The following is a 20,049-nucleotide window of genomic DNA, read 5'->3' as shown; positions in this document are numbered from 1 at the left end:
TCTGTGCCTTTGCTGGGCACCAGTGGCTAAAAACAGAAGTGCTTGGTGAACCCACAGCCTTGTTTCTTCTCTTGGTTTCTGGTGATTTATTGAGATGAAGCTGCTGAAAGTTGATGAACAGTTTCCCCTCATAGGATGACTGGAGGCATTTTTCTTAATGATTTAAGCTTGTCTAACACAGAGCTCATTTCTAGCACAACAGTGTTATAACCTCTACCTTCCACATCCTCTCATAGTAGCTTTCTCTGGACCACACCTCCGAAAGCAAGGCAGACACAAAGACACACAGTGAGGGAAACAGAAAAAAAAAGAAAGGCAGCAGGGATGGACGGAGGGGGGGAGGGAGACAAGGAAAGAAAAAAGAAAAAAGTAGGAAGGACAAAGAGAAGCAGACAAGACAAACTGAGGACGAGACAAACGGGAGCTTAAAAACTCTCAGAGAGGGAGACGTTCAGCATGTTCACCCATGGACCGACACAAGGGTCCTCAACAATAGTTATTATATGTTGGAGGTTTAAATCTGACCCAAACACAATCACAGCAACGTGGTAGTGGGAGGTTTCCCTGAGAATACCCAGTTTAAAACAAGAAAGATAAAGACAGCGACAACAGACAGACTGGAAGGTGAGGTTCATGAGACGAGACACAGCAGGGTAAGGTTACGATCTGACACTTCTGGATGAATAACTGAATGGAAGAATGAATGAGCAAATAAATGGTGCACCATTTATTGGCAAAACGAGTAACAGCGTCACCAAATTAACACCTGTAGAAGTGCCAGTATGTGCCATCTACTGGCAAAGACAATGACCTGCAGGCTATGAGCAGTACAGCCGTTTCTGCATTTTTTATTGCTCTGTTGTATGCGAGATGTGGAGCTTGACAAATTTGAACACATGTTGTCAACTTACTTTCTTCTGTTTGACAGAAATTTTTCCTTATCTTTAGTCAAACAGATTGTGCAACAAGAATTTCAGGAAGGCACATTTTGGACACAGAGTAATTAGGGGTCTTTCTAAAATTAACCTGTTGTTGTGCATGACATAACGGCATGAAGAATCTTAGGAATGTTGAGTGGCACAGCGTAATTAAGATTTTCTTTTTACTTCCTGTTTCACACTCTGGGGCGCAAGTCGCTGACTCCCACACAGACACAGCAGTGAAAACATGCTCTGCACCAGCAGGGTCTTCAACTTGTCTGAAAGGTGTTGCTGTTTCAAATTCAGAACAAGAATATATTTACAAAAATCAAGAAGTTGATATTTGTACTGTTTTCAGTAGAGTATATGTCAAAAAGGATTTGCAAACTATCACATTCGGTTTTATTTATCTACACAATGTCCAACTTTTCTGGAAAGAGGGTTGCGGTAGAAAAAGGGCACGTGGGCGAGTGGCGGGCTCACAGTTCAGCAAGAGGACTTAACGTTCAGGGTCACCTCCCAAAACAAGCTCTTATGTGCCACTACTGGACAGCACCCAACAGGTCAAGGTGACAGAAAGCCAGCTCTGTATAAACAGGCTTCAGCAGAGACAGACCTTTTAGCTAGCTCTTCATGTATTTATAGTAACTGTCTCAATCTGAGGCTTTACACATTCTTATAAGCTTCAATGGGACAGATGTAAGTACAGAGGTTTTTCCCCTTGGACATGGCTGAGACATGAAGCTAGGCAGTGGAAAGGCAGTTGTTGTATTAAATGGCAGCATTAGTGAAAAAACACTCACTCTACTTCATTGAAACTGCAGTGCAATTTAAAGGCTGACCACAAGAGTCCTTTTGTCTACTCTATGAATATTTGCGTTCTCTTGTTTGTCCATGATATATCGTATTTCAGTTCCACGTGTGTTAGATGGGACAGACTGCTGGATCTATGGTTCATGACAGGCATCCTGAACAGGCTAGGAATAGGGTGCATTCATCTGAGGACACATCAACACAATGCCTGACGCAAACACGTTTATCTGCATTCAACGGCATGTCCAGCATGCCGAAGATGAGCATGCCACCGGGCGAAGCACTGACAGGCCAGCTTACAGTCACTGGTGTTAACGAGCACTGAAGCATCAAACATCACTGCACTCTGCTACACTTAATGATGCAAAGGTTGAGTTTAGTCCGACATGATATTAAAGCTGTGCATCTAAAAAATGTTGCAACAATTGGAAAATTCGGTCCTGGAAATCAGTATGTTTAGAAAAGTTATTTCACACTAGAGATTTGGGTCTGTGCTCATATCACTGATTCAAAGTGAGCAGGGCTCAAAAAAGAAGAAAAAGAAACCAGGCTAGTGTCAATCAAACCTCATCAAATCACACCTGCACAGTCCTGATGAAACAAATAACACTTAATTGAATTTTAACTTCAACTGATGCTCATTTATTATTACTCCTTTTACAAAAATGAGGCCTGACTGATCTTCTAAGTACCTGAACCTAGAAATTCTCCTTTAAATCCCTCCGGACATTTACGTACCAAGAATGTTGCAACTTTCTTTGATGAGCACACACAGCTTTGTTCAAGTTACTAAAAACAGCTTAAGTGCAGTTTTAACAGTACACCACCTGCCTTCAAAGGTCTGGACATGGGTCTTTCAGAGCAGGGGGTGGGAAAAGGTGGATGGGTGGTAACAGGGACACTTGGCATTCGACTGGGTGGATGGTGGTGAGTGGAAGACAGAGTAGAGGCAAAGGGGACTCTCTCTCTGTGTGAAAGAGTGAGGGGGGCAGGGGAGACCAGTGGGGGCCTGCCACATGAGTGCACAGCAGGGAGTTGGTGCCGGGGGTCAGAGTCAGGTTGCAGTGGGGTACTGGGATTAGTCTGGCAGCCAGAGTGAAAGCTGGGCAACAGCAGGGTTTTAAGATCAGAATTTGACTTGTGCTGAATGTTTTGGAGGGCGTGGGGACAAACAGGACTGCAGGACAGAGAGTTAAGGTTGGGACCAGCCTGGGAAAGGAGGGGGGAGAAGAGCCAGGGATGGGAGTGTGAGTGGTTTAACTTTGTTTGGGATGAACAGAGCAGGTGGCCGTTAGTGGGGGGATTCGTCTTGTAGGGGCAGCTGCCACTGGACAGGCTGTCTGAACTGGTGTGAGGTGGAGAACAGAAGTTAGTCTGAGACTGTAGGGACAAGCTGGGATGAGCTTTGGATTCAGGATTCAACTCAGTGTTGTGCTGAGAGTGGTGAGTGCTGTTCTGAAGAGGAGGTGAAGAGGAAAAGTGATGGGGAAACTGAGGAGATGAGGAGTAGAGTGGAGGAGCGGGGAGGTGAGAAGAGGTGCAGGGAGACGAAGGATGAGGGTTTCCAAGGCAGAGGGAAAGCTGTGAGGCAAAGCGCTGGTTTGGATGGCAATGGTGGTGAGGAGAAGGAGCAGAAAGACAATCCAAACTGAAGGTGGGCTGCAGGGAGGGACGGCGGCTGGGCTGCAAACAGAAACACAAAGGTAGTGGGAGGAGAAATGGAAATAAAGAAGATATCATAAGACAGAGGTACAGAGTAGACAGGTTAGAGAGACAGGGAAAAGCAAAGCACAGACAGAAGTGTAACCAAAGCCATACAGCGACTGTGTCTCTGAACAACAAAAACGAGCGTCAAGAATTTTACCTCCCAGAAAACATTTTTAATCCCTTTTGTCAAATACTGAACTGAATTTAGGTTAAGGATGGGCGCGATTAGTCGACAGGTGGATTTGAGCCAGCTGCCACCAGAGATGCTAGTTGATTGAACTCATTATTACTATTTTATGAATGTACACATTTACATTACAGGATAATGTGCTCCTAATGCACGCCAGGGTTTCCCTTATCCAGTAATTACTGGGACCCCTTTATCGGGAAAAATCAGCTGAAGACTCAGTCGTAGTGTCCAGAATAAGTTGTGAAAACATTTGAACTCTACACGCTGTTTTCCCTGACAATACAGGCAATATTTTACTGGAATTTCTCCAATTTTGTGTTTATTTAAATTGCTCTTCCGCTATAGCAAAAATTTTTTGGACGACGTTTACTGTTACTAATTAAATTACGCTCAATTTTGACTGTTTGAGTCTGAGTGTTTTCAAACTTCTGTTTAATCCTTAGGGAAATTAGTCCTTAGTCCTTAGCTCCAAAATGCATCACTGAAGGTTTAGAAAATTTGCTGTTCAGTACATATGGCTTTAGCTGTAACCCAGAGAAGCAGTGAACAGATGCTAACAGCAGGGGCACGGGGGCAGTACAGGAGGGTGGAGCAGCCAGCAGCTGGGGAAACAAGCTGTGAGGTGGGATGGTACGAGTGGAGATGGGGGTGGGGGTAGTGTTTATGGACTTGCAATAAAGAACAATTTGAAAAGTAAAGTCATATATATATATATCTATATAAAGTTCACCGTCTATGTATATTACACAAACCAAGTCAGTCGCCTTTGTTCTAACCTATGAGAGTGTAATATCAACCTAAATCTGTCCACCTCAGGACGATTATCATACGGGAATATAAGACAAAATGCTCACCGACAAAAAACAAGCTGCATTTCAGATGCAAAACAAGAATCAATTTATGACAGAATGCTGATGAACACATTAGACAACAGAAATATATCACTAACTCCACACGAAAGCATTTCACGGAGGCTGCAGTCCCTAACCAATGAGTGCAGAGGACTTGCGATGATCAGGGTGTCTCACAACAGACAGCACAAACACAGCAGATGCTCCTTGTTACTGCACCTGTTTTACTCATACAGACACACACAAGCAGACAGACAGAGACGCACATGTGCTGTGGTAGCGTCTTACTTTTGGCGGTGCTTCGTCAGACCCTCCAGAGTCCCAAGAAACAGTGACCTGTCTCCTCATCTCCATCCTGTTCCTCTCCTTCTGCTGGAGCTTCTCCTCCTCTAATATAGTGCTGGAAACGAGGAAAAGAAACAAGATCATGTGACACAAAAAATCCATTTAATTCAACGCTTGACAGGAGCAAAAAGAACGGTGACAGATGATAAAGAAAATACTTATACACAGAATAATATCTCATATTCCACTGTTGTTAGTCAACATGTGGTATTTAACACATTAGACTTCAGTTATGATCATATACAGTGTTGTGGTGCAGCACTTCACATGCACACACACACCCATCACACAGTACAGGGTTTTCCTCAAGAGTAAAGCTGTTTCTAAAAGCAAACTGTCAGCTTAAGTGGTTTTCTACCTCCTGCTGGAAATATGAAAACTCAGCAACAACCCCAACACACACACACACACACACACACACACACACACACACACACACACACACACACACACACACACACACACACACACACACACACACACACACACGAAGCATTCCTCGCACGGTTTGTACAGAGCGTCAAACACAAACTAAGTCATAAGAAAAACAAATTCCATGTTGTTATGAAACGTCCTCTTGCTTAGTCTCTACGGCTACACATCCCAGAATGCTCAAGCAGCTCTCAGTAATATTCAGAGCCAGTCCAGAGACACAATGCAGGCCAGCGGTAACAATATGGGCTTAAGATGCTTAGAAATCAAACCAGCTGTTATGATAGAATATTAGCTTTAATTTCAATAGTATGTCTTAGAAACATTCTGTTAAAATTGTACCATTAATTGTATACTGACACTAACGACTGATGCCATCCCTTTTGCTGTGTCAGGCAAAACAGAGCAGTAAATCTTAGGGTGATATTGCTTAAGAACAAATTGCTAAGCAGCATCCCACGCCCCAAACCCAACATTTTTAAGTCTAATGTAGCTCGACAGACCACACTGAGTTTACTCGCTAAAATTACCCTCACTGACCTGTTCCCTGGGAAAAGTGCTGCTAAACCGAAGCCAGATTCCCAGAGGAAGGAGCTGCTGCTGAGGAGTGGACGGCTCCACAAAACTGCAAACTGAATGGTCAACCATCCGACACACACACGCATGCACACACACACACTCCTTTCCTCAACAAGGATAAGAGCTATTTCTAGCATCTACATCATTACCCTCCTGTTCTGTTGTCTCCTGCCGTGTGTGTTTGTGTGTGTGTGTGTGTGTGTGTGTGTGTGTGTGTGTGTGTGTGTGTGTCCTTCCACCTGTCAAAGTCAGTCTCGTGTCAGGTCTTCTTTTCCATGACAACACACATTTGTACGACAATATCAGTACAGTTTTCCACTAAAATATGAGCTGTATGAACAGATTCAACATAGTGAAAACTGCTTATACTTATTTGCATTCTAGAACCCCAGTTTTCAATATTTTTAATCATAAATAATGTGAATTATTAATTAAAAACAATGTATTTAAAAAGTTTGTTTGGCTTTAAGATGTACATTCATTTCAGCTACTGTCAATTTGACTTTCATTTTCTATAAGACTGGTTGTTTTAGTTGTATTTAGTTAACTTTAGTTGTATCTTCTGCTTGAATTGCTCTTTAGAAAAATCATGTTTTATGTTCATATCAGTATACATTGAATGGATACCCTCAGTACACTGCTGGTAGATCCATTTTTAGTCTCTTTGTCTCAATCACAGCAGTTATACAAATCCTCCAAATGTGTTTTAATGTAACCTCTTTATCATGCAGTCTCATTAGAATATATCAGCCAAGAATAAATCTGCCAGCCCTGCATCACAGTTTCACAGTAAATGACATCATGTATGGATACGTGTGATGACGATCATCAGCACCTGGCAACATCAACACTGACTGTCTCTTCCCCACCTACACTACACCACCTGGAACAACAGGGCCTGTTTAATGTATTTACTCAGGCTGAGCTGACTGCACAATCTTGGACTTTTCAGCAACGCCCTGCTTTACGCTCACATATTTCTCACCTGTACAGCCCAGACTGATGGAAACTAATCTTCAGGCATCTGGCTTCAAGTGCACTGAGATTTAAATCGGACACCACGGAGCTACTGCCTCCTCTTATGTCCACGCCAGAAGTTCACACATGAATATAAACAAAACCACACAACAGTTTCATCAAAATCTGACCAGAGGTCACACAGAGGCCGATTCCTAGTCCATCATCTGATTTCACCAAATTTGCCTGTAACATGTAGAAAGATTAATCACTAGTTTGATTTCCGAAAGGATAACCAAAAGCTAACCTCCTGATTGAGCAAGATATTTAATTCCTCAGAATGCATCTTGCCACAGAATGAGGACTCTGGATTTTGGTCTCGATCACACTGAAATTGGAGGAACAAAAACAGCGACCAGTAGCTGTTTCAACAAATGTTTCAAGACAGACTTGATAAAATGAAGTGAATCTTTCCTTTAATTGAGACATGCAAAGACACTTAACTCTTGTAGAGGACCAGTGGAGGACAGTCAAACAATCAACTGTGACTCATGTTTAAGAGACGTACAAAATGGCTGCTCCAATGTTGCTTCAATGTAACATCCACTGAATTCAACATGCTTGTAGAGATGAACAGAGGCTGAGCTGTGCAAAAGGAACACAAAATATTAAATCTATAATAGGCTGACATTTAAAAGGCTGAAGAGACAATACTTTACCTTAAGAACAGGCCAATCCGATAGCAGCGGCGTGTATCCAGTCAAGCCCCTCTAACCACTAAAATGATGATGGGCTGGTGGCGCTCTGCGCTGATACGCTACTGAAGGTCAACATTAAAAACTACAGAAGATCCCAGCAACGCTAAAAGCAAGAAACCCACCGCTGCTGGCAGGATGACTCAAATATGCTCTGCTGCAGCTGAACAAAGCCTCGCTCAACTTTAAGCTACAGTCCCTCAGCGCGCACACACACTTCACTACCTGGATAACATGATCTGAGAGTTGGTCCTGGGGAGTGGAGCGCTGCAGAACTTCTGCTCGCGTTCTCCCTTCCTTCATTCTCTCTATTTTCTCTCTCGCTCGCTCTGTTCTTTGGAAAGCTGTAGTTCCTGGCAGCTGCCCACTGTGTAAACACACACACACACACACACTCACTCTCACACACACACTCGTGTTGGTCCACAGTCTAGGAAAACTGTAGTAGTAGCTAAGAGCTGCATATTTGGCAGCGGAGACCTATAATTGATATTATGATATAAAAGCCGGCCAGACCGAGAGTAAACCAAATTGTATAACCTTATATGGCATAACTTTCCCCTATTAATAGCCAGTGACCACAGCTAACATGGTCAATATTGACTTGGTTTCCAAGACACTGGATGAGGTACATGGAGGGTTCCTCACAATTTCTTCATGCAGACATAACATAGCCAATTAAAATAAAGGTCTTAACTTTCACACACACTTTTCCACACTGGACTGTAAGCCCATTAAAACTACAACCACAAACATACTGTACATCTGTCTGACTAATGAGCGGACCTCCACGACGTGGAGGTCAGTGCTTGTTTGGAGCCAAAATAAAAGAGTGAGATCGGGAGGGCAGGATGAAAGGGTGAGAGAGGTCAGGAGGAGAGGATGAATGGAGGAGAGGATGAACCAAAGCGAGCAGGGTTAGAGGAAAAGAGAGTGGAAGAGGGAAGCTGACATTGAGGGAACTGGAAGTGTAATCGTGGAGGAATTTAAGGTGTGAGTCATGCTGGTTTTAAGCAAACTCATAAAACCACAGGACTTAAATATGCGCTCTTATTTTCCTGTTTTTCCTAAGAGAGAGAGAGAGAGAGAGAGAGAGAGAGAGAGAGAGAGAGAGAGAGAGAGAGAGAGAGAGAGAGAGAGAGAGAGAGCAGGACAGGGAGAAAATGTGCATGTTGAAGGAAACAATGATGGCATCTTGCTGTGCTGTTGAAACTCGAGTTGTTCTGCTTGTGTTTGTGAGCAGAAAATGAGTCCAGCCTCAACAAAAAAGCACAAATGACATAAATTAAGATTGTTAAGAAAACTGTTGACATATTCTCTCATATTAACTCTTTAATTCATTACCAGGCTAATCTTTTGGGGTAAGTGCGCTCAGATGGAGTAAGCGGTGCATCCAGATGAAATGACTGATAGCAGTTCTTACAAACATTGCAAACTAAATTACCAGCACAAAAACAATACTAAAACTTCAAATATGTGAATAATATAAATGTAAAGGGGGAAACATCTTTGGCGCATTAATGTTCCCTCAGTCTGCAGAATGTACTGTGGTCAGTACATTTGTTTCTGCGGGTAAACACGAGGCTGCTGACATCTGGAATAACACGGTCATGTTAAAGAAATAAAGGAAATCTGGCCAATGATTACACAACGAAACTCTCGTGCTCTAGTTTACCAGCAGCACTACTCATGTTACTACGAGCTGTCTTGCCATCAGAGGAGATGCTGAAACATCACTTCCAAAAAACTGCAGGTCTGTTCATGTCTGAATGATTATGAACGGTTGAGTCATGGCGGCTGGGAAACGCTCTACTCCTACTGCTCCTCTACTGTATACCACAAGGGAGCAACTTGAAAGAAACTGTCAGCGAGTCTTCATGTGAAAGACAAAGTGCTTACTCGAGTTCAATTCTGTCTTACATTATATTACTTTACCCACTTCAGTTGTTGGAGGGGTCTTAGAGTTAAGCTAATACTGTATCTACCCAATTCTGTTACAGAACAAAATGTCTTATCAAGCATTATAGTGAATTCAAGTATCTTTAAAGCTAAATTTAACTTCGGTGGGTTGTTTTTGTGAATCCATGCGTGCAGGTACAAAATTATGAATCTGAGTGTTGGTAATGGTAGTTGATCAGCATCAATTATAATCACATACTGTAAACCTACACTGGCTGACATGAATCAGAAACACATCAGGTTTACGCAGTCAGTCTCTTTCTTCACCTGCTTAGTGATAATCTTTTTTCCCTCTCCTCTTGGACTTGATGATCACTGGCTACAACACTCAAGTGATTTAAATTAAAGATTTTGTTTAGGTTTTGTCTCAAGAGTGCTGTACCTTTGATGAAACATTTTACATATGATTAACTGTCTTGGCCAGATATTATTGTGACATCACATTACTCATGAATGGGTAGGACCCTTCCTGTTTAAAGGGGAATATTACAGTGATGATTTACTCAGGGGATTACTCAGTGCACTGTTGTCTGAGCTCTGCCTTATCTGATCACAACATGCCCAGGATATTGTCTCTTGGTGGATAAGGTCTCTCTCTTTGCAAATCTGCCTCAGAGCTTGTAACAAGGCAGTGATGTATCACTTAAGAAGACAAGCAAGGCATGACCGGGATATCTCATTAATCTATCGCTGCCATCATCACATCTGTGTTGCCATGCCAACCAAAAAGTCATCAGCCCAAACAGGATGTGAAGTGCAGTGTGTCAAGTATTTGGACAGCTTTGTTTTGGCTCTGAACTCCCGCACATTGACTTTAGGGTTAAATCTGAGGCTGTTGAACCACATTGAAACTGTTACTCTTTGCATACACACTCAAGGGTAAAAATGTTAAATATTATTTTGTCCAATATGGATGTGAACAATGTCAAACACCCTTAAAAGGTGAAAGTGATCATAATTGAGTTCCGGTGGGCTGGAATAGAGAAAAACAATGAAAAGCACTGTTCAAATTGGTTGAGGGCTGCACTGAACAGGGCAATGCTGCAGAGAAGATAGGACTTCACAGTGTCATCCCTCGGATTGAGTGACATTAACATAAGGACATAAGGACATTTAATCCTCCTGTCCGGTGAATCTATCTTCAATAGTTCACTCACCCAAAAACAAAGGCCAAACAAAAAAAACAAAAGCCAATTTAAAATGTAGAGTTATTGCTGAATTAACCATAGTAATCCAACAAGATGAGTGGAACGGACAGACAGTGACACCTGCTGTTAGGAAGGTGGAAGGAAATACTCCTGGAATAACATTTACTGTAACTGGGAAAATAGCAAATAACTTAACAGAAGGTAAAGATGGGCTCAGGATGGGCTTTGTTGAGGGGGTGATTTACTGGGAGGCGGTCATGAAAACATACATTCTAAATTTTACTCAGCTAATTTTACTGTTTATTTTCTTCCCCACAAATAGTATTATACCATTTTACTGTTATACCATACAGTATAAGGAGGGGGACACAATTAGAGCAGGGGATATTTGGGGTCCTTCCCCAGAAAAAAATGAAATAATGTAATTTCATGTATTTGGCATATAAATTCAGATTTTCATGACTATGATTTGTGCTGTTATGTTACTGTTATGTTATGGTAATGTTACTGAAAAAGACACTTTCTGATTCACTCACGTGTACGCTAGCTTTTACAATGCTGCCACTTTTCTTGAAAAAGAGTTCAGTCTATGATTTGCTTTACCCAAATGTTTTAAGGGGTAAAAATTCACTTAAAGAGCCCACATCCACAATTTAATTTAGAAAGACCTCAGATAACACAGCCACAAATGAAAGGAGCCTGCCAACTTGGTATTGCTGAGGAAGCAGCATGAGTTCAGATGAGACTGTGCTGACATCAAATAGCAGTGTTTGCTCCATTGCCAATAAAAGCTCAGGCTGAGCAGTCGTGATCTATTTTCCAAAACTGCTCAGCCTCCTTCAAATATCCATCATCATCGCTAGCCTAAGTACATATAACTTGAAACCAGAGTGGAAACAATAATAGCAAAGTGAAGGATTTTCATGTCTACCGTATCATCTGTCTGCACAACTCCAAAAGGAATCCCTAACTCTGTCCAAGTTCACTTCCTGCTTCCTTCCTTCCATCTATCACGAGTCACGACTAGCTGGTGAGCTAGAAGGCTAAATTGAGGGACGGCTACTCTATCATAGCTGGTACTAGCCAAACTATCGAGCAAAGCACTCCATGCCTATATTTCTCTAATGCAATTGTGATAAATTAAGTGTATATTATTTTCACATGTTTGAAGAAGGGATTGATACTCAACTAAGCGCTTCAGTAACAAACCATCAAGTTGTAGCTTACATCTCCTCCAGCAATGATGCACAGTGCTGGAGGAAATGTGCTGCATGCGTGCACACCTTCTGTTTGTTGGAGGAAGCTAATAGCATAGAGAAAAGGGGTGTGTGACTTTTGAGGGATGATCTATGACATAACTAGAAGAAAACATTTGACTCATATTAGAAAATGATTATAACTATATGTTTTAAAATATAATTGGAATAAAATAAAATAGAAATATAAGATATCAAACATCTGGTGGGGCATGTACCACCACAGCTTGAACGGGCATGACGTGTCTGGCTGCTTCTGTCCATGTGTCCAAGTGCCCTTTAGCAAGACACTGAACCCCAAACATCCTCACATTTACAAAGACACACAAGGAGACTCTCAAACACACACACACACTCACTCTACCCACACTCCATTAAGTACCTCAGCTGTGTTTTGAGTTCATTGAAGCGCGGCCTCTTGCTGGGATCATACGACCAACACTTTGTCATCAAGCTGTAGAGAGTAGGAGGGCACTGAGGGGGCATGGCCAGTCGCTCGCCATTCTCTATCCTGCCGATGACGTCGTTATTCTTCACACCCTGGAAAGGTTTGATGCCGAACATTAGGATCTCCCACATGCAGACGCCTATGGAAAGACAGAAAAGCATAAAGAGTGAGTGAGTGCACAGTGAGGCAGCCACCAATTGGCTCTTAAAAACTACAAAGGCAGAGACAAAAAAAGAGTAAAACAGAAGCAAACTAAAAACCTACTGCTACAGCACAAAACACGAAGAAAGAAAACTTCCTCACCAAACATCCAGACGTCACTGGCTGTGGTAAATCGTCTGAAGTTGATGGATTCTGGAGCCATCCATTTAATAGGAAGTTTACCTTTAGACGCTGAAAAACAGGGATCATTCTCAGTTCATGTCAGTCCTGTGAATAATAATGGTTCTTTCCTCGATGTGTTATGACAGACCAAAGTGAAGTGTGCATTCATGGGAACCGTCCATGTACAGAGGTGTTATATTTACCTTTGTAATAAGAGCTGTCCTCCATGTATCGTGACAACCCAAAGTCCCCCAGCTTCACACAGTCCACTGTAGACACCAACACGTTCCGTGCTGCGATGTCCCTGAGGAGGACAAAACCAAAACGAGGGAAGTCTTTGACACTTATTCTGAAAAGACTTGACCGAACACTTGTCACAGGAGGTAATAACTTATATGTGTCAGCATGATAACATGGTTAGCATCCCTCATTAAGCCTTCATGTTCATGTTAGTTTGCTCTGGACTATTGGAATATGAACCGTTTTACATTTTGTATAATATTGCATATTAGGGTTTTGGGAGACCCGAATACATACCTGTGTACAAAGCGCTTGCTCTCCAGATATGCCAGTGCTGTGCTGAGCTGGTATGAATACAAGATGAGACTGGCCAGGTCTAGACTGTACTTCCTCACCTGGAGAAACGACCGTAACTACGGAGAACACAGAGAAAAGGGATATGAAGGAGAGGGCAACGATTTTGACCATGAAAAAACAAAGAGAGAAATGGTGAGAGAGGTCAGGAAGAGCAGAGGAAGCAGACAGAGATATAATGAGTGAGGAGAGGAGCAGAGTGTGACAGTAAAAACAGTTACTAAATAAAACAAACTGCCATTGCAACAGCAAACTATGCAAGGAGGAATCAACGGGGACATAATCCTTCTGTTCAACTACAGAATTTGTGACACAGAGCCTGTATGTGTATTTAACTCAGGCAGTCGATGGTCAGCTGTTCTGCTGCCTACATAAAGTACTTGTATATGATGTGCTGCATCAGGACTTCAGATATAATATGTATTTGTTATTAACATCAATCCTAAAAATTTATTTTGAAAAAATGTGCCCTATTTTGTGTCTTTGCATACTTTACAAGAGTCTATGATCAGGTTTTAAGTAGGGCTGTCAGTTTAACGCGTTAGATTAATTAATTACGCTGCAAATTAACGCGCTATAAAAATTATCACAATTAATCATGAGTGGCAAGTCAATGCGCAAGCATTTTAAATTTGGACCTTTGAGTGACCTGTAGGCTGCGGTGGCAGGTCGCATATTACCTGCGCCACTAGTCAAAAGCAGGGTGACAACAGACATGGATGCGACACCGGAGAGCGAGGCGAGCCTACTTGGACCTTTGAACGGCAAGTTTATTTGTAAAAAGAACAAAGACGGGACTATTAACAAGAACGCAGTGATTTGTACCTTGTGTAAAAAAGAATTTTCCTATCACCGTAGCAGCTCCAGCCTGAATTATCATTTAAACGCTAAACATGTAGTTGCTGCTAGTGCCGCTAGTGCTACCGTGAGCTCACTCCGCCAACCCACACTTGCTGAGTTAGGAAAACGAATGAGCAAAGCCACGACAGAAAAACTGACAAACTCAATCGTAAAGTGGGTTGCTGCTGATTGCAGGCCGATTTCAATCGTGGAAGACGAGGGCCTAAAAGAGGCGTTTCAGATAGCGTCATCTGACTCTAATTTCCAGCTACTGTCGAGAACTACAGTGATGAAAAGAATTCACCAGCTGTAATGTGAATGTCAGTGAATTGTAATGTCCTAGAATTCAAATTCTTTATTTGGGGACTTTTAGCAGATATGAGATTAAAATGCGATTAATTAGATTAATTAATTACAAATCCTGTAATTAATTAGATTAATTTTTTTAATCGCCTGACAGCACTAGTTTTAAGCCCATGTAAACTAACAGACACAGCCTTATACAGATTCTGAGCGGTGTCCCACCTCTCCCAGGGTGCAGAGCTCCATGATGATCCAGACTGGATTCTCAGTGATGACTCCCATCAGCTTCACTATGTGGGGGTGGTCAAACTGACGCATGGTCACTGTTGAGAGAGATGGGGGGGGGGGGCAAAGGTCAGTCACAGGTTTTCTATACGCACGCACACACACAGACACACAGACACACACACACACACACACACACACACACACACACACACACACACACACACACACACACACACACACACACACACACACACACACACACACACACACATACACACACACACGAGAAACTTACAAGCTTCTTGGAGAAACTTTTCCCTGACGCTGTCCGACGTTGAATTCTTACACGTCTTCACTGCCACAGACAAGGCCGGGTTCTCCTGCAAGGAACCGATCCGAGCAAACAACATAGTGAGCATCACAGTGAAAACATCTACATTCAGCATATTCCCTGTCTGCTCATAACTGCAAGGAAATTCTTTCATGCGCGTGAATGATTTAAAGCTACAATACTAGCATGGAAGTGAATATTTTTTGTCTACAGCAGGCTATATTAATCCATTTATTCACATCTAAAGCTGCTATAAATCAACAGCTACACCGGTTAAGCGCTCGTGTGTGGGACAGAGACCACATACCGGGCTGATGTAGACTCCTTGGTGGACGTCTCCAAACTGACCCTCACCTATGCAGCGTCCCAACTCAATACGATCCCTCTGAATCTCATAGTCCCGTGCTGGATAAACAACATAGATGAAAACACACACAAATACAGAGCAGACCATAAGATCAAAAACACACATCAGCGCCCACTCATACAATTCTTCTTAGTAAGGTCTTGCATTTACCAAGCTTGTCAGAGTGCTTCACAGTGTGCAGGGTTTGGTTAAATCTTGACTTTTTATTCAAATGTAATTATCCTGAATTTCCAGATTAATACAATTAAACCACCTTCCAACTCTGACAAGCTCAGGTTTGTAGCAATCAGCATAGCTCAATGTCAACAGCATGCAACAACAGCATCAGCAAACCACAGCCAGACATGCCATGTGACACAGACGAACGACAGCTAGTAACACTCGATGTATATATGAACATGGATTTCCACATTAAATCAAATGTCATATGGATAAAGTCAGGTGGGTTGTGGCAGGAATTCAAGGCTCAAAAAATTAAGGACCAGTGTTACATTTTTTGTGTTTTTATTACTACAATCAGTCAATTTTCTTCGTCTGTGAAAAGCTGGCTGTTGATAGGCTCATAGTTTGCTTTGCCTGATAGACATGGCACTGTTGACCTGACTTTGTCCATGTAATCAGCATATGAATACAACATACAATGGCGCTCTAAGTTTACAGGACAAATCTCTGACTTCTCTTTGATACTGTTTGTGTAACATGTTAATAACACATGCACAACCTTTAGAGACAACTATTCTGGAGTAGTGGGAATCGGACTAAATGTGGTTGCCACATACAGTCACAAAATGTACAGTTGGTTGTGATTAATGCCTGTGAGCTCTGCCACTAAATGTCGCCCATGTAAACCAATCTTTAAAAAGTCAATCATGGTTAACAATGGGGTGGGACTACCCTGTTTGTTAGTGGTTTGGGTCTATATATATTTATGTATTTAAACCTTTCACTCTCATGGGACTTCCTGCTCCAGGCCATAGTTGTAAATAAATACATGCTGAGTCAACTTGCCTGGTTATATATATATAAAAAAATATTTTTTTAACCATGTAGTTGTTACCCTGAACAGTAACATGGGTGTTAACAGCTTGCATTATGCTGCAAGTCAAATGGTATTGGTGCACTACGAGATCCTTGTCCAATAACTGGGACCCAGTTCTGAGGCTACCATCAATTCAACCCCAAAACTGACAGCACATCACACATCAAAAGAGGGGGGGTCAAATCAACACGGCACAGATACAGAAAGAAATTCACGATTTTATTTTATAGTTGCAAGCAAACGGAAAATAAGGGTCACAGCAACCACCAAATCAAAGTGCCATCACAATACAACCAGACTCATGGTAGCCAATCATTACCTTGATCTAGTCCATAGTATTCTGGGAAAATGGGTTAGTGATAGGAGACAGAAATAACTAGCTGTGAGTACAGAGATTCATGAACTGTTACTGCAGTTTTTATTGTATATGTTGCCATGATTGTTAGTATGACTGTGATGCAGCTAAGTTAGAGGCACTGTATGTCAGTGACAATACAGGTTTCACCAAAGTGTTCCTTATCATATAAAATAACTTGTTCTAGGATATTTAAAGCCGTTCATTGAGGTTTGTCTGAAGAGGGTTCATTTCATCAAGAGCAAAAGAAAAACACAAGCACAAACAGAACCAGCTAACTTGGGCAGTTTGTAAAAGGTTTGTTTTATGACTCAACTTACACACCAAATGGAGCTCTTTTAAACCTGCTAAATGTGACCTTGACTGGCTTATATTTGTTAATTCATTGATTCATTCGTCACTAGATAACTTCTAACTAAATCCAGGTCCACAGGACTGCATGTAAAATTAGAATTTATGAATGGTCAAAAAGCAAAGCCATGTTGAAATCTGGTTGCATGTAACAACATGAGCTTATGACACCCAGGCAACATTTTAAGGAAGTTTAAATGAGCAATTCTGTCAGTGAGAATCTTTCACTTTACACCCAAGCTGTATTTCCCATTAAGGTGACATCACCCATCTCCACTGCCTCTAAATGTTGCCTCTGTAGCATCACCACTTTGCGTTTTAGTGAGCTTAATATGAGCAACACTTCTAAACCTGATGAACAGGCGCCGCTCAGCAGCACAGCGGGCCCTTTTCATGTTTGCTCTTGTATTCAATCCACATTTTCCAGGTAATAACGCAGAGACATCCCGCAGGAGACTTAAGGCCAGATAAACCTCTGCATTGATGCAACTGTCAAGATGAACACACATCATCATCATCATGATTAGCAGCACACTGAGCCGTTTGAAAAATGTTTACTGTAACGTAAACATCGTGGTGAGATTATGTGTCAAAGCAGTCTGAGGAAGCTACGTTTCCCATTCAACCTTGTGACAACTCACTGAGACAAATACAGACCGCAGGCCTATTAATATACAGACAGCTGGTGGTTTCCCCTTTTATACAAGATCGTGACCACGGAAAATGTAGATTCATTCAAACCTCGGTCATTATTTTGCGAGTCATTCTTTTACCAACAAATCCAAAAAAGGATTCATTCAAAGCTGCGATGTGAACCTATCTTTAATCAAGCCTGATGTGACATGAAATCCACTTCTATGGTGGAGGGTGTCTCCTTTGCAACAAACATTAGATTCCTTCCAGGTTCCACTTTACAATAATCTGGGTTCCACATGTCAAGTTAACAACGCCCATAAGGCAATTAAATAAAATACTGTTCACTGATCACTGTATGCGGGTAAAGGATGATATTTTCACTCTATATGAGGAGAACATTTCCCAATGCAATACTAAATATCTGAACTGCAGCTTTCAGCTTTAAACTGATGTCAAATGATGACGATGACTAAGAAATATTCAGATCAAATTCAAGTATTTCTTATTAATAATAATATTATTACTACAGTGCAGGAGTGGCCTCACTTTGATCTCAACCCAACTGCAAGCACTCAGAGACATACAAAAGTACCACCACACACACACATATTCATGTCCACTGAAGACCTTCAATCTTTTCTCCGTCACCCACCAACCTTTGCACGCACGCACGCACACACGCACACACGCACGCACGCACGCACGCACAGGTGCACAAAGACCCCCATCACTTGTCACATTAGCTGCCTGCAGCATGTGTGTGCATATGTGTCTCCTTACTTGAAGGCATGGTGTAAGTGTCCTCCTCGTCTATGATCTCAGCATAGTCATCTGTTTCTGTAGAGGCAGAGCGAAGTGGAGAGGGGGAAAAAAGAGCCAAGAGACATTAGATCTCAGTCGGTGACACCCAAAAGACAGACAAAAGAGAAACTGTTGACAACAAGCTTGCGTCTGATAGAACAAGCTGGACAGCATTCAAATGACTTAAGAGGTAAGCTTCTTTAACATAACACCAACACCAGCCGTCATCAATACAAAATGATTTGTACAATCTGGAAAGACATGCTGACATTAGAACCCTAAAAAACTCAGATCAGCCACTACCAATGTGACAACTAAACAAATAAATTCCCTGCATGCAACATACGAGAAAAAAACGAGTGAAAACGCCAACAGCACCAACAGAAACACACCATCATCAGACAGAAGTACCTTTCCGAAAGACCGTCACCATACCCGATTCCAAACACATGCACGACAATTCAAATTTTCATGCACCATAAAACAGCTGCACGCGAAGAATGTAAGACAGAAGAGACAATAGGGAGGTGGAGAGAGAGAGAGAGAGACGGAGAAGAGGAAAGGGGAGGGATGGAAAGGTTCGTTCTTTCCACAGAAACAAGTGGAAGAAAAACAGGTTGAGTCATGGATAAGGCTGAAAACAGTAACGGGCAGATACAGAGGCACACATACGGCTAAATGTAGACACAGAGCAGGACTTCTACTGAGTTACTAATTCAGGACAGTTAATAGAAAGAATGTTGTTTACCATCGCCACTAGTGTGACCTGCAGAGCACACGCAGCATGAAACACACACGGAGTGGGACAGAAAGGGAAAGAGGCGTTAGTTAGCATTAGTGTATATTCAAGCTCATTCAATTCTGTGTGAGTGTGAGTTAGTCAGAGGTCAGTAGACAGTCAGGGCAGAGGCAGAGTGACAGTGACTAAAGCCCTCCATGGGGACATCTGTCGAGACAAGGACTCTTCACTGAGCACACAGACGAGGCTTTATAGGGGAAACAGGGTACGCGCACATATCTACGGGCCCTTTATCTATCTCTTAGCAGTCACTGTCGTTCATGACATTTAGAGCAGCAGGCAGACAGAAATACTGTATCAACAGAGGAGAAACAGACCAACAGGCGAGGGGAAAAAGGAGACGGTGGTTCATACCTGAGACACAAACGGCTCTGGTCCGGACTCCGTCCATCCGTTTTTCCATCCGTCGCTCATGATTTGAAACTCTGGACCAGAGAGGGGAAAATCATTTTTCAATCAAAGCATTTTTGGCTCCCATTAAGCTAAACCAGTGTATTCTGAATGAGATTCCAGTCACAGCTATGAAGACAGGAGGGCAACCAGAGGACTGGAGGACCCTTCCACATCCAGACATTACAGAAGTAAGAACACAAACGACTGTCTTATAACTACTACTATGTTCACTGTACAGACATTTAAAGAGATTCTATCATCAAGATTAAGACAATTCTCGGGATTGAGAAAGAAAAACTACTGTCAGCACAGGATAAAAGCTGCTTTA

General features: G+C 42.1%; 1 protein-coding gene across 10 annotated transcripts in view; it reads right to left on the bottom strand.

Annotated features, from left to right (window-relative positions):
• The window catches only part of LOC139334466 (focal adhesion kinase 1-like), a 58,694-nt gene that overhangs the window by 11,910 nt on the left and 26,735 nt on the right, over positions 1-20,049 (bottom strand). For 4 of the 10 annotated variants that reach the window (XM_070967362.1, XM_070967356.1, XM_070967357.1 and 1 more), the window contains 12 exons: positions 19,683-19,753; positions 19,278-19,295; positions 18,509-18,565; positions 16,706-16,726; positions 15,288-15,385; positions 14,945-15,029; positions 14,644-14,744; positions 13,222-13,337; positions 12,888-12,988; positions 12,664-12,753; positions 12,295-12,499; positions 4,770-4,881 (listed from right to left, as the gene is read on the bottom strand). In XM_070967362.1, the coding sequence (XP_070823463.1) occupies positions 4,770-4,881; positions 12,295-12,499; positions 12,664-12,753; positions 12,888-12,988; positions 13,222-13,337; positions 14,644-14,744; positions 14,945-15,029; positions 15,288-15,385; positions 16,706-16,726; positions 18,509-18,565; positions 19,278-19,295; positions 19,683-19,753 (1,075 nt within the window). Of the gene's footprint in view, positions 1-2,564; positions 3,417-4,769; positions 4,882-12,294; positions 12,500-12,663; positions 12,754-12,887; positions 12,989-13,221; positions 13,338-14,643; positions 14,745-14,944; positions 15,030-15,287; positions 15,386-16,705; positions 16,727-18,508; positions 18,566-19,277; positions 19,296-19,682; positions 19,754-20,049 lie in introns of all 10 variants that reach the window. The other 6 variants (XM_070967359.1, XM_070967366.1, XM_070967360.1 and 3 more) reach the window with 4 other exon arrangements.

This window comes from Chaetodon trifascialis, chromosome 7 (genome assembly GCF_039877785.1).
Source record: "Chaetodon trifascialis isolate fChaTrf1 chromosome 7, fChaTrf1.hap1, whole genome shotgun sequence".
NCBI lineage: Eukaryota > Metazoa > Chordata > Actinopteri > Chaetodontiformes > Chaetodontidae > Chaetodon > Chaetodon trifascialis.
The sequence above is the reverse complement of the archived record's forward strand: the minus strand, read 5'-3'. Positions and strand labels throughout refer to the sequence as shown.